This window comes from Strigops habroptila, chromosome 5, assembly GCF_004027225.2.
Source record: "Strigops habroptila isolate Jane chromosome 5, bStrHab1.2.pri, whole genome shotgun sequence".
NCBI lineage: Eukaryota > Metazoa > Chordata > Aves > Psittaciformes > Psittacidae > Strigops > Strigops habroptila.
In genome coordinates this window covers 20830856-20845941 of record NC_044281.2, presented here as the reverse complement: position 1 = coordinate 20845941, position 15086 = coordinate 20830856, and the positions used below count along the sequence as shown (strand labels likewise).

General features: G+C 37.2%; 1 protein-coding gene across 2 annotated transcripts in view; it reads right to left on the bottom strand.

The window, feature by feature from the left end:
- Positions 1-15086, bottom strand: part of LRP2 (LDL receptor related protein 2) — a 124736-nt gene that overhangs the window by 20335 nt on the left and 89315 nt on the right. For both annotated transcript variants that reach the window (XM_030486367.1, XM_030486368.1), the window contains exons 52-64: positions 14156-14308; positions 13498-13668; positions 12098-12321; positions 11545-11722; positions 10454-10650; positions 8337-8582; positions 7290-7418; positions 6522-6641; positions 5806-5922; positions 5420-5536; positions 3846-3983; positions 2990-3112; positions 1928-2056 (exon numbers count right to left, since the gene is read on the bottom strand). In XM_030486367.1, the coding sequence (XP_030342227.1) occupies positions 1928-2056; positions 2990-3112; positions 3846-3983; positions 5420-5536; positions 5806-5922; positions 6522-6641; positions 7290-7418; positions 8337-8582; positions 10454-10650; positions 11545-11722; positions 12098-12321; positions 13498-13668; positions 14156-14308 (2042 nt within the window). The remainder of the gene's footprint in view (positions 1-1927; positions 2057-2989; positions 3113-3845; positions 3984-5419; positions 5537-5805; positions 5923-6521; positions 6642-7289; positions 7419-8336; positions 8583-10453; positions 10651-11544; positions 11723-12097; positions 12322-13497; positions 13669-14155; positions 14309-15086) is intronic.

The window sequence follows — 15086 nt, the reverse complement described above, 5'->3', positions numbered from 1 at the left end:
AAATTGTTTTCACATTAGCTTTCTTTCCTTTTTTTCTAACTGAAACTCAATTAATGTGAGCATCTATTCTCTATAACTAACTAGAAGAGGGTGGTAAATGCTAGTCAACATAGAGGTCAGCTAAGAAGTTTAACCTCTAGAAGTGAACAGGGCCAGCATAAGAGCCATAACGATCACAGCTCACCTTACTTAAGAGCCATGGCATTCTACATTATCACCAATCTGCAGCAACTATTTAAGAGACTTGACTCTACCTCCTACCTTTGCCAACCTATCTCTTTCTTACCCAGTCCTTTATTATCAGCTAAGCAAAAAATGTTCTCAGTTGCTATCATGCATAACACAGGCCCTACATTATTTATACGTGCAAATTAGAGAGAAGATGACAGCTTGTTCATGCTGTACCTAATCTAAAGCCTACTGAAGTCAATACAGGTCATTGCACAGAATGCACTGCCCTTTAAAACATGCTTATAATGGAAAACACAAGTCAAGGATAACAGATATTCTGTAACAGATAATGACAATTGTACTCCTCTCAAAGTACATTCAAAACTGTCTTGATTCTGACATATTCTACATATACACAAGTACTTTCAAACTCAAATTTGTTATATAACTAAAAAAGAGAAATAACATGCTTATTGACAGAGCATGAGAAAAAGATAAAGATGTAAGGCACAGGCATTACATTTCCTTTATACATACACATCCCAGTGCTAACTGAAATAAGTTTAAACAGCTCAATTCCACATACATGTAGAGCATAAATTCATTGTACACACACACACGTAAATATTCTATTTTTTCTAGAACACAGGTATTTGATGTTGGCAAAGCTACAAATGTTACCACCTGATCTGCATTCACATCTGTCCCCAGATAGGAGAGTGCTGACTGCCAGGTGTCTGGTTTGCACTGTTTCATGTCCTTTTTATACTTTAATATTTTCATCCAGTCATTGCATCAGGTTATATTACCTAAAGACCATTGGGGTGGTATGTGAAACAGAGAAAACAGCTGCTTCAAAATGGACTGCACTTCAGGCTTCTGAGTTATTTGCGTTTTGCAAGCATGCTGGCTTGTAAATCACCAGTGCATCATTTGGCACACTTTCACTTGAAGACATCAAAGCCTGAGAAGTTGAAATTGCAAGTACATACTCCTATTAGCACTCTGCAGCTGTCTATATGTTAATATAAAAAGCCAGGATTTAATTTTTTTTTTTCCAGATTCCATGAGAATACTCGCTCTTGCCTCAAAGTTCAAGTCAAAGCTTTTACATCTAAATGGATATTAGTAAATGAATAATGCATCGTTAACAGAAGTTGTGCAGATCTCAGAGGACCCTCAGCTCAAAACTGGCTGTCCTTGTAAAATTCTGTGGTCATGTCTGTAAACAGGAAAATGCAAGCATCTCAATATGCTTCAGTTTTTAACAGGGCTGCAGCAATTCACACCAGTTCAGAGTCTGCCCATGAATAATTCTGAATAATTATGAATAATATATGGCTGTTCTTGCCTCCATAATTCAACCCATTTCAAAACAAGACCAAAAACAAGATCAAATTAATTTTTGTGATGCATAAATACTCTAAGCCTAAAATTGACTGTTCAGAGCAGTGAATTTCAATCACTTAGGTTGGAAAAGACCTTTAAGGTCATTGAGTGCTACCATAAACCTAACATTGCCAACTCCCACTAAATCATATCCCTTAAGTGCCACATCTACACGCCTTTTAAATACTGCAAAAGAAGGAAAACAGGAGATAACCGTTATGGCTAATTTGATAATCCTAGCACAGGCTAATTAAAAATCAACACTTCTTAATATGCTAGTCAAGAAGAAACATGTATTGTTATCAGTTCCAGAAATTTTTACTTCAATAGCACTGTAATTTTGTATTCTATTGACATTATTACTTACTGCAGCCCATTTCATCAAAATGGTCACCACAGTCGTCATAATTGTCACAAACGTAGTGTAGAGGAATGCAATTTCCATTACTGCACTTGAATTCTTCAGTTGTACATGGTCTTGGGGTTGGTTCTCTACCTATAGTCAAGAAGAGAAACACTCCTCTGTCACAATTTCAGCTATAAAGTAACAACAGACACCACTATTCCACATCGATAATGAGGAAGCTGATGCAATCCAGTAAAATAATGACTAGAGTGAATTTGGAAGTCTGTAGTAAAGCTGAAACTAGAACTATGGCCTCCTGACTTCCAGTCACATTCTTATGAAGCGAAAGGAGCCCCTCCGTTTTATAAAGACAGAAGGTAAATTCCTCTTGTTAACAATTCATTGAACTTTCTTTTTAATAGTGCAATTCTATTAATATCCTTTAACAATATACTTCATATATCTACTGCAGACTTCAAAAGATTGTTGAGATATTAGTCAATAATTAACTTTAAGGATATCATACAATAAAGCTAGCAAATAATATCATTAAGCAATATGATTAAACTTGATAATATAAAAATCAACATAGTCAATGAAAACTACATAAGATATCTGAGGACAAAAACCTATTAACAGAGCTTCTGCAGGATTTGGGCATAAATATCAACACTGTTACTATGTGAACAACAGTGCCACAAATTCAGAAGCACACGTTTCTCTATTTTAGAAGTCCCAGCTATCCATCCCATCCTTATTTTATGATACAGTCAAACTATTTCTTCTTCATTATTTTAAGTGGAGTTCATAATAAACTGATACAATTTAGCTGCTGCTCATAATAAAATCCAATTATTTTGAAAATCATGCTCTGTACTTTTCAGACAAATGTTTGCTGATTTTTGCTACTTGTGTGGAGAGCTGCAACTACATAGTACCAATCAATAATCATAGTTCAAATTATTTCATATTGAGCTCTATTTTTCATAATTTATGCTTAATGTTGACATTTCTATAGTCCTTTGGTATTATGAAACATTAAGAACATTACTGAATTTGCTGCTCAATTTTGCGTAAACATACAGTGTTCCTCTTTCTCATCGCTTCCGTCTCCACAGTCATCCTCCTGGTTGCACAGCTCATGACTATATATACAGCGATTGTTCTCACATCGGAAACGGAACGGAGATTCACAGGCAATATCCACTGAAACCACAGAGATCAAGTCAGTCACACTTTGACACTTTATGCCATTGAGTCACAAATTAACCTAATCACTTTCATCTGGTAACATTTATATGTTTCCTATCTTTTAGAAGGTATGAAAAGAGCCAAAAGAATATTTTCTCCACATTTTCGTGATTGTGTGTTAGGACATTACACATTTTTTGTTAGAAGACAGAACATGATCTTTGGCCAAAGCCACATCCTATGTTTCTACATATAACACTGAGGTTTCTAGATCTGTTTATGAATACCTGACAAAAATTGTTTAAGTAAGTAGCACCTCCAACACCTCACTTTTAGGACTAAAGCCAGGATTCCTCAACCATATTTACAAAAATGTCCCACCTATACTGATAGCTTTAAAACATCAGCACCTTTGAGAATATACATCATCTAAATTAATCACTAATTGCAAACCGAGGCTCTTATTTTACATAACCAACTTGAAAATGTGAAATAGTGTCCTTCTCTCTTTGACATGTTTCTCCCTACTCTTATGACCACATATACAAACATCTGCAAAGCAGTGAGAAACATGCTGTAGGAGGAGGAAGTGAACTTGCATATGAAGCAGAATTCTCAGCACTCACCCTGAACTAAGTCTGTGAGAATCTACAGTGAAAAGAAAATATTTAAAAGTTATTTTCTAATTGTTCTATTATAATTAGATTTTATTATGCACATTCATTTTAATATAATTTTTCTCACTTACAGCAAAGGTGAAGTTCTTCATCAGAGTCGTCTCCACAGTCATTATCACCATCACATTTCCAGTATGGCTGGATACAGACATGGTTTTTACATTCAAACAGCATGGGTGGACAGTATGTACCATTAGGATACCGTGTTGCTGAAGAAAAGAAAATTATTAGAACATTTTCAATTACAACGAAAATTTTAGGTTTTCCTGAAAAATATTCAGCCTAACCCTATATTATTCTTTCAGTGTCCTTCTCTCAATAGTAGGAGATATGAGGCGCTATATTAACAACAGACTGCAAGGACTGAGGACTTCTCGGTAGCTATAACATAATTAATTCAGGTTTGAATAAGTAGTAAAACAATGTAAGTTATGCCCAGAAGCTTTTGAAAATAAACCATCATTAATTTAACAAATGCTACTTGAATTTGTTACTCACAAATCTAGTTCAGTAATAAAGGAAAATAATGTCACTGACACCAAACATGAATGACTAAAGAAGTACCTAAGACATCCAATTCCAAACCAACTCAAGTTGGTATAGTAAAAATAAAAAAAAAACCCAAAAAAAACCAAAACAAGCAAAACCACCACCAACAAAAAATACCCTAACCCCACATTAGATTCTGTAAAAGCTGTGAAAAAAACCCTGAATTAGAGCAAAGAGAAATGAAAAATATGACTCTTCCAACCTATATAAATAAATCATACCCTTGCCCTTTCAATGGCTTCTCATATGTTTTTTCCTCCCTTTAAGGACAGACAAATGTTGTATAACCCAGGTTCTGAAAGATTAACTGTTGCAATGCACATTCCAGGATGTGGTTACCATCAGAAAAATAAAGATCCTACTGTGCAGATGCCACTACTTTCTTAAAGCATAGGTGTTAAAATTAAGTACACAGGAAGATGTACAGAACTGCCCTGATGCCAACATAAAGAGAAAGGAATTCTCCTGAGTACTGAAGTTTAAAATCACTTGAACACGTTCAGAACCAACACTTCAATACCACCTAAAAAGCTACCATAAGTCAGCACAGACAGAGCACAGAGGTGATATTTTCATTCCAACTGGGAATAATACTTTCTGGGAAACAAAAGCTACAGCGTACAGACATTTTAATTTTTTTTTTGCAGTAGATCAATACACAGAAGGAAGACAGAAACAGGAAAATATTTCCTTGGCTTCACTGATACTTCAGGTAGCTATACACACCTTTAAGCATTATAAAAAACAATCCTATTACAGAACCTTGTTAGAAAACAGTACAACTGAAACAGTGGATCTTGCAGTGTCTGTGGGATAGTAAAAAATTCTAATTCAATCACATGCGTATCTTCCACTGGACTTGTAAACACACTAATTTACTAGCATTAGGAATGTGTTTACAGTCAATGTAAGTGATGGCAACCCATCATTACATTAAAAAGCTGATTCAAAATATTATACTTATCCTAAATTTTTACTGACATCACTGAGTGTTGCAGAATTCTACCTCTCTAAGGAGTCATCTCACTTAGAGAGAAAGGACAGATCTTTCTGGAAGTGACCTCAATGAGCACCAATTGTAAAGCCAGAAACTCACGACAAGTTGCTTCATCAGAGAAATCAAGGCAGTCTGCATTTCCATCACATCTGAAGCGCTCTGCAACACAGTGTCCACTATCACACTGGAAATAACCGGGGTGGCAGGTCCTCAGATCTGAAAAGATTCCGAAGTAACTGTTGAAATATCTTGTTCAAATCCAGATAAAGTGTTTACTTTTTGAGAACAACATCCTAAAATGGACTGCAAAATCAGAGACTATTAAAACTACGGCTATCCTCTACTTTTGGTGGAATGACTGACGTGATCTGGTCAACATTAGTCCATTAAAGATACTTCCCATAAAGGATTACTTTGCAGAATAATTTATCACATTAGATACGTAAGTGTGAACATGTAAGAGGTAGCATCCAGACAATACGCACCACAGTCACGTTCATCTGAATTGTCTTCACAGTCATCATCATGATCACAGACCCACCGGGAAGGTATGCAGCGCAAGTTGTCACAACGGTATTCACTTTCTGTGCATTCACGAGGACCTTCATTTAAAATGAATGTACAAATAAGAAAAGTTCCCCAGATGCAGATTTAAACATCCACACCTGTCTCATTAGACAAAAGTAATTCGAGCAGATAATGTGGCATAACCCTTAAAAGTAAATTATGTAAAAACAGCATTCTCACCAATACTCTTGAATTATGTTAAACATTTTATGTCCCTTTTGGCATAAAGGGACATAAAAGGAAATTCATTGTGGATTTTGTTTCATCACAAAATTATACAGGAACTTTTACTCCAAATCAGAAAAAAACTGATCCACTTTCATTGTCTGAGGAATTGTATCATACTACATTTACATACAGGGCAGAATTCAAATGTCCTTTCTTAGTGGAAAACAAGAATTTGTGCTTTATGATAACTGGATTTATCAGTGTTTTTATGTATCCAGAATGCTTCCTTCTGACACCACAATTCTGACTTCCTTCTGACATCACTGGTATTTCAGTAGAGATAGGCTATAGAGTGAAACAATGGGAACGGTTGCAGTTAAGAGCTGTCTGCCCCATTCTCACAAGAAACAGAAGGATAGTTAAGTCAAAAGCCGGACTATATCATGACAGCCAAAAAATAACTCACTGCAGTTGTGCTCATCTGAGTTATCTCCACAGTCATTATCTCCATCACACTTCCAGCGCAGTGGGATACATCGATGATTGTCACAACGGAAATCTCCAAGAGGACTGCAAGTCATCTCCTCTGCAGTGCAGAAAGTTTGCCAATGAAACAGCACACATTAGCATAGTCTTTGGATAAGATGGAATGCACAGAAGATAATGGAAATAGAGATGTTCGTGCCCGAAACTGAGCCAAATAATAGAGATGTGATTAAGAAATAGCTGAAACAACTATATAGAACTGAGATGGAAACAAAAAGAGATAAACTTATTACTGACAAAGGAGGGCATCCGACATCTTCTAAGCTTTGTGTATAAACGTACAAGGTTTTAACACAGATGCAAGGGACTGGGAATGCATCATCATACTTCCCATTACTGATGGTTTCACCAACACAGGAGGTAAGTTAAGTGGATGTAAAAAATACTGACAGTTTTAATTGTCTGAAATAGTTCAGATCAAGTAACAATATTTCCTGTTTCATTTGATGACATATTAGACAAAATGATAAAATCCTGATCTTCAGAGCTCATAAACATGTGAGCTGAACAATGAATTGCTGCACACAGACTTTTTCCTGACAAATAGCTACCAAGGTAATTAATTGATATCAAACAAAACATGCATAGGTACATTGTTAGTGAAGATGTTGAGAAAATTGAGGTGTTTGTAAATTGAAGAAATATTTGAGGTACAAAGTTATGATGAAATGATCTTCTCCAAACATACCACAGCCTTGCTCATCACTGTTGTCTCTGCAGTCATCATTCCCATTGCACACTGCCCACAATGGTATACAACGGTAGTTGGTTCTACAGCTGAATTGTGTGTGATTGTCACACCGATAGGCAGGGCCCACTGAAAGAGGCAGTTGTCAAAGTTAGTTGTCTTATTTAGACATTAAATTGTCCTCCTTGCTATTCTGCCTTTCAAAATCTGTTATGATTTATAGTCAATTATTTCTACTAAAAAGAGCTATCTGCTAACTTCAGTGTTGTAAAGTGTTAAACGTATCTGATTTTACTCTTTTCCAATCTATGCTGCTTGTACTTTGCATACGTCACAAACCCATGAAAGGTTCAGATGCCATTCAGTGTGTTTTTCCCTGAAGTATTTAGAGCTGGTAATGGTGGTAGTAGAAGCCCCAAACCTGGAAGCCAGAAGAGGCAGCTTGTCCTCAGATGCCCAAACTTGGTCACAAGTTCTTCCAGATGGCCAGTAACTCAAAGAGAGATGCTGGAGCACAGAGGAAAATCCTGCTGTTAAACATAGGCTAGACTGTGCTCTGTGTTTGTTCTCCCTGTAAGCTTTTGTTTCATACGCCTGTCATCCTGAGAAACTTCAGCTTCAAGAAATGAAAATTCATTTTGGTTTTGTAAGAAGTATGACATATGTCAGACTCCAAAATGGAACAAGGTAAAAATTGGCTAATTAGCATTCATTACTTTCATATAGGCCGTGGACCAGTGTATATCCTTTTTATTAAGGCTTGACAGATGCCAAGCAAAGGATGCTGCTAGCACCAAGCAAGTCAGAGTGAGACGCTATCAGTTCTTGATAATCTGGCCAGCATAAATAAGCTTTCTCCCCTTCAAGAATAAGTAGTGAATTAGCACTTAGTCTGTTTTCTAACACTCTTTACTACACGATTGCAATTAGCTTGCAGAAAACATTCCTTTCCAATGAATTTTTCAGCCTCAGGAAAGTTAAATAATGCAGTTTGTTCTGCTTTTGGTGCACTATAATGTAGGCAGCTTACTACAGTTGTGTGCTTACTGCATTCGTGGAATGGCTCATCAGAGTTATCACCACAATCATCATCCACATCACATTTCCAGGACTGTGGGATGCAGCGGCCATTGTCACATTTAAATTGGCCTGGGGGACAGGTTCTACTGGCACAGTGAGCACTATCTTCATCCGAGTTGTCACCACAGTCATCCTCTCTATCACACTGCCAGGCTTCTGGGATACATCGTTTATTGGCACACTGCCATTGATGAGTTTCACACTGGTGATTAGCTGAAAGAATACAAATCTGCTGTTAGGATACTGAAACTTGCAGGAATAGTCAGCTGTTGTTATGTCGATTAAGCAGTTATCATGTCTACACCAAAAGTTAGAAAGAAAGCCAGTAAAAATTGGAAACCACGTTTACTTGCCCGGTTAAGGTACAGATTTCTAATGTCACATGGCATGTTTCCCACAGATGTCTTGAGATAAGCTCACTATGACTCTACATTTTTCTAGGAGTGGGACAGACACTATCTTCTCCTAAGGCAGAGGGGAGTAAAGCCAGCATTTAAACATGACATGGCAGGGGTTCCCATCACTTTGCAGAGGAGCTAAGCGACATTGTGACAGCTCTGGCTGTACTACCATCTTAGATATACATTGCCTGATAAACCTGTTCCTCTGACTACGAATGAACATCTCAGAAAACAGAAGACCATGATAATATCAGCTCCACAACCTATACATGTACAACCTCTACTCCCAAAGGCAAAGCACTCGAATCTAATGTCAGCAGTGCTGGCAAACTGAGGGAGCTCTGAAGGTCTATGAAAATAGGAGTCAACACTGATCTCCGCTTCCAGACTTTATGTCTCACTGGAGAGATACCTACTACTCTTTTTATATACACTGCCAAACTGTTCAAGAGGGAACAGTATACTACAATTTCCATACATTTTCTAGACTAAAGGATTCTATTCCCATGCACAAGATGATGAGCAGAACGAATTATATAGACCTAAACTGACTTTTATTGTACCCAGTATGTTAAAACCAGGGACACATTATGCCGCTGCCACATTTCTACTTACATAATATTCCCCTGTGCCACACTCAAGAGCTCAGTTATCTGAAACTCAGGTAAAACTGTCATTTCTGTCGTTGTTAGAAACACTTTGCTAATGGAAGACAGTGAAACTATCAATTATACAACCACACTGCTTTCCCCATCACCACTTCCCCTTTATATTACTGAGCTTACAGCTGCCAGAACTACCTTATTTACAAAAAAAGAACTAAGGATGTACTTTTTTAAATTAGACATAAGTATGTGGAATAAAAGACAAGTTTTTAAGGAAATAACATTATTCCACAAGCATAATTAGGCTACATTTCTAAAATACTGCCATCACAAGCAGTATTTTAGAAATCACAGCTCTCCAAAACAAATCTTCCCACATGCGCTGCAATGCAGAAGGTGCAATAATTCTGTCCTATCATCACAAAGCTCTACAATACAGGGAAAATTACCATAGCTGGTAGACTGACCTAGGCATTAGGAAGTCTTGGATTCCTCATACTCACCATGGTTTACTTAACAAAGTAGGTCCTGCTTCTAGTATTTTATACCTCAGATTGAAATATACATCAGTGCAAATCTGCCTCAAAGGTATCGAAAATGTTTGCGGTTTAATATAGGACGTTTTTGATCTCCTGTATCCTGCTTTTGCACTGAGGAGAATTGCTCTAGCAGGTGCAAGATTAATAGAGTGCATCTGTCTACCTCACCTTTCCCTCTGCAAAATCATAGAATCATAGAATGGTTAGAGTTGGAAGGGACCTTAAAGATCATCTAGTTACAACTAGATGGGCAGGAACACCTTCTACTAGACCAGGTTGCTCAAAGCCCCATCCAACCTGGCCTTGAACACCTCCAGGGATGGGGCAGCCACAGCTTCTCTGGGCAATCTGTTCCCATGTCTCATCACCCTCATAGTGAAGAATTTTTTCCTAATATCTAATCAAAATCTACCCTCTTTCAGCTTAATAGCATTTTCTCTTGTCTTGTCACTACAAAATGGGATAATGATTCTGAAATTTATGCATAGTTAACATGTTTTGTACAGGCAAACCACTTCAATTTATTAGTTGTAACATACCACAAAGTACAGGATCTTCATCTGATCTGTCATAGCAATCCGGCTGGGTATTGCATAGGAAATGTGGACTTGTGCAGTTCCCATCATTACACTGGAACTGACCAACAGGACAGTATCGGTGTGGACAGGTAGGGGGCTCATCAGAGCCATCTCGACAGTCCCTCTGTCCATCACATTTCCACCAGATAGGAATACACCTACAAAGAGAAAACAGTGTTTTCTTTGATATGTCTCTACAGCTATACAACCATCCTTTTACAGTACAAAAGACAGTCTTGTCTCAGGGTTATGTCTTGAAACTTCCAAGACATCTTGAATTTCATGTCTTCTTTTTCATATGTCAAATGCTAACAAACTATGCCAGAATACTATCACCAGAAACAGATGATGTTGGTGGGCCTCTAGAAGGAAGTTAACAGCAAATTACGACAGTTTTAATTTTTATGTATATTTGTGGTAGCCATCTCTCATGCTTTTTAACAACTGTCAATTGGATTTTTAATGAGGTAAAATTTTAATTCACCCAAATTTTGCACAAGAATTTCACTAAGGAATATTGTTGTAACAGTGCTTCAAAAGGCCACCCAACAAGCACATCTGCCTCACAGACTCCAGAGTGAGACAATATCAGCACAGTAGCTCTTTTACCACCATTCCTCTTCCTCCACTGCTGTTGTCTCAGAAAAAAAGAGTTGGAAATGTGCCCCCACATCAGCTAAATTGTTTTCCTGGACCACTGGCAGACAGAATATATCTGTCAGAAACAGATACATTGTAAATAAGAGAAGGTCCCAGGTTTGTGAATTCAACTGGAGATGGTTACTAGAGGTACATGTTTCTAACAACTCAACCTTTGCTACATTAGCAATGTCATATAACAGGAAGAAAAGTAAAAAGTACTATTTAAACAATTAATCTAGAAGTATTTTTCCAAAAGGGAAGTCTGGTCCTTGCTTTGTCTTTGCAAACACACCACAAATGCACAGTGAGAGTAGAAGGGATCCTTAACTTTATGTCCTTTTGAAGGGACTAAACTGCAAGATATATCTTTAATAAGACATTGAAAAATAGACAGTGAGCAGTGAACTTACCTCTCAGTGTCTGCACAGAGAAACTGGGTGCTAGAGCACATGGGAAGGCAGTGGGCTGTATTGCCGAACTGTACTATCATGAAGTTATCAGGACATTCACAGGAATAACCCTGACCACCAGCTTTTATCAGACAAAGATGGGAACAACCACCATTGTTGGTGCCACAAGGATTATTTACTGGTAAAACAGAAGAATAAATATTACTATACTTTGCAAATCCCAGGACACAAAGGTCTCAATGTACAATAGACTCCTCTAATACTGTATTGAAAGCCTAAATGTAATATGTTGAAACCCAAAAACTAGGGAGACATACGTATGATTTCATATACAGGAAATGTATGCTATTAAGCCATGATGATTTAGAAATGAATTTAAAATTACACATTTCCAGTCATTACTATTGAAAGAAAAGGCAATTTATAAATGTAAAGGTCTATATTTACTCTGTGCATTTTATTTCCAGCAAAGGCAAAAGCTGAGTGCACTCAAGACCTTTCACAATTAGTCTCCAGATAACAGTTAAATGCAAATTTAAATCTGTTTTCTTACCAAAGGGCTGTCTGTATGGATGGTAAACATGGATGTCAAACGGCCTGTGTGTGGTGTTCACAAGAACAGTCCTGCCTGATCCATCATATTTATTTCCCTTTTCAACTGTTCTTGTGTTCCAGTCAGTCCAATATACGATGTCTTCAAAAATTGTTATTGCAAATGGATGAGGTAAAGTCCCGTCATATACTGTGTGACGATGATGTCCATCCAGGTCAGAGTACCTACACAAAGGAAAATATTTGCAAAACATTCAGGTAAATGCTAAAACATCCTCACGTCTTTATTATGTATGCTTATGGTACTGCATTTTTAGTGTCCAGGATCATGCAATGTGAAATTGCAGCTTATTTAGTCCCTAGTGACAGATCACTGTCCTCAGTGAACTCATTTTAAGACATGCAGGAAAGTACAACAGGTTATTTTAGGCAAATAAATGGAATAAAGGAACATCCACTGACATGTAAAGTGTTCCCACAGAAGCAAATCATCTAGACAAATGAAATTTTGCACATTTGCTGCCTTAGAGCAAGTTATTTTTGTCACACAGGAGACTAGCTTGCCTGGATCATTCAGACTGCTAATAATGGGACACATAAGACAATAACAGGCCTCTTACACTCCTAAATTTTACATGTCTTTCTGATTTAGAGTCTCCTCTGATGAGATATCTTTAGTAACATTTTATATTTTTACTATCACCTTGCTATAGGGGCAAATTATATAATATATATTTTTTTAAAAATGGCTTTAAGGCTTCAGCATAGAAAAGGCTGCCAGAAAAGAAGTAAATGTAAATATAAATGTATATGTAAATATTAATACAAATATAAATAGTAATATAAATACAAAGGGTTTTTTTTAAAGTATTTCAATGCCTTGATAAGAACCACAACGTTAGTTACTAATTTTTACTGATATTCCAGTGGAAATTTTCTAACACTAGAAGCAATTAAAATTTTTCTTGGTTAGCAAAAAAAACCCCACATGCTAATAGGATGTCATACCTATGGACAAACATTCAGACATATTCTAACAACTCATATACTATTTTATTAAATCAGAAAAAATAGTGATTTTTATACTCAGCAAAACCAAAGTTCTGCTTTGGTCCAGGTTGTACATCTAGATATAGAGAAGTTGCATATTTGAGTACAGGCTGTGAATCTTTTCACTATAATTTTTTGACCACTTCCAGCTGGACTAGGATGCAAATATAGGAACTAGGCTACTGCGTCACCTAGTAATTTGTATCACCTACTACTCCATACTTTCTGACTCTCGTTTCCTACGGAGTCAGTAGGCAGAAATATGTATGATGCTTACAGCATCTATAAATGCTACCACTGCAATCTGACATGAGCAATTATTCACTTGTTTTATTCTTTCTGCATACATACTCAATGTAATTGAGATGGGCATCTGCCCAGTAGAGCTTGTCATTGGTGTAATCTATGGTGAGTCCATTGGGCCACTCTAACTTTGTAGAAACAATCACCGTCTTCTCCTTGCCATCCATGCCTGCTCGTCCGATATAGGCTCGATCTGCCCAGTCTGTCCAGTAGATCTGTCTGTTCAAATAAATAATTAATACTTGAGATTGTAGTAAAAACGTGCTGAAGTAAATATTAGAAGCCACACTCAAATATAGTATTTCTTGCAAAAGAACTAAAGCATAGATTGAGGAAGATAATAAAAAGGTTAATAATATATTTGGTACCTTAACTGCTACAGCAGACAACTGCATGACCACAGTCATCTTCAAAGAACGCAACTGGCAGCCCCACCATCTATCAAACCACACATACACTTCCAACAACCTTATTAGCCTTGCAACCAAAACTTCCTTGTCCACATGGAACCAAATTCCACTTTCAACGCTATCTGATAGCCCTGCATATATACCCGTAAAAGGCAAGCTACTAGTTTTACTAAGCTGCAACTAAGATCTAATGCCATGCAAATTTAAGTGCAGCCAGGCAAAATTTATTTCAGATTTTCAAAGACAGTGCAAGACTATTTGCAAAAGAAAGGAAAAGCACTCTTGAAATGCCATACCCATATTTTGGGTGAACAACAATTGCTCTAGGGTACTGAAAGCAGAAAGTGTTGTTGGCATCCACACACCGGTCCACTAGTTTTTTCCGGAATCTTCCATCAAGTTCAGAGACATAGAGACAATCTTTGTAGGCATCCACCCAGTACAATTTTCTGAAATGATTTAGAGTCGATTTATTTACTCTCATTTACTTGTTTTGGTTTATTTTGCTTCACAGCATCTTAAAATTTCAGTTGGTTCTTTTTTTTTCCCTAAAAGCAATATATCCACTGTAAAGGAAGAATACACATACTGAACTGACATCTCTTCTACACAGTGCTCCAGACTGCCCTTTTCCCTCTTACTGTTCCTGGATCCACAGTCATTGGTGCCAAATTCAAACTTGCAGTTGCCCATTTGAGTAATAATGTGTCATTTGTCTATAGATTCCTAAATCCCTCTTCTCTTCCCTTCCTCTCCTACCAACAATGGCCAGCAAAATGGCGCAGAAAAACAGACATGTAGTGCAATGGATTGTGACCAGGGCTGTGAAGTATTGGAAAGGATCATAATCTGTTCCATGCTGCCACCTCTGCTCTCATCAAACAGGTAGAACACCTGCCAGGTTCTCCTTTGAAAAAACAGTTCAAGTGCTGAATTTAAACTTCACGTAGAATTTTCTAACACTTCTATTACTTTGCATAGAAGTGTACACAGCTGTAGCCAATGAAATCATGCAAGCTGGAGCAATGATTGTAAAAAGCCTGCAACAAAACAAAGCATTTAATTAAAAATACAGCAGGCTATTTTGAAATTGTTTGCACAGCTGGTCAGCATCCACAGGGCCATTCCACACAAAGCCTGATGGATACAATCTGTCTATGCCACCCTAAGCAGTACAATTCCCACCAGGGAGGAGGAGAAGGTATTCTTCCCTAACCTGCACCTTAT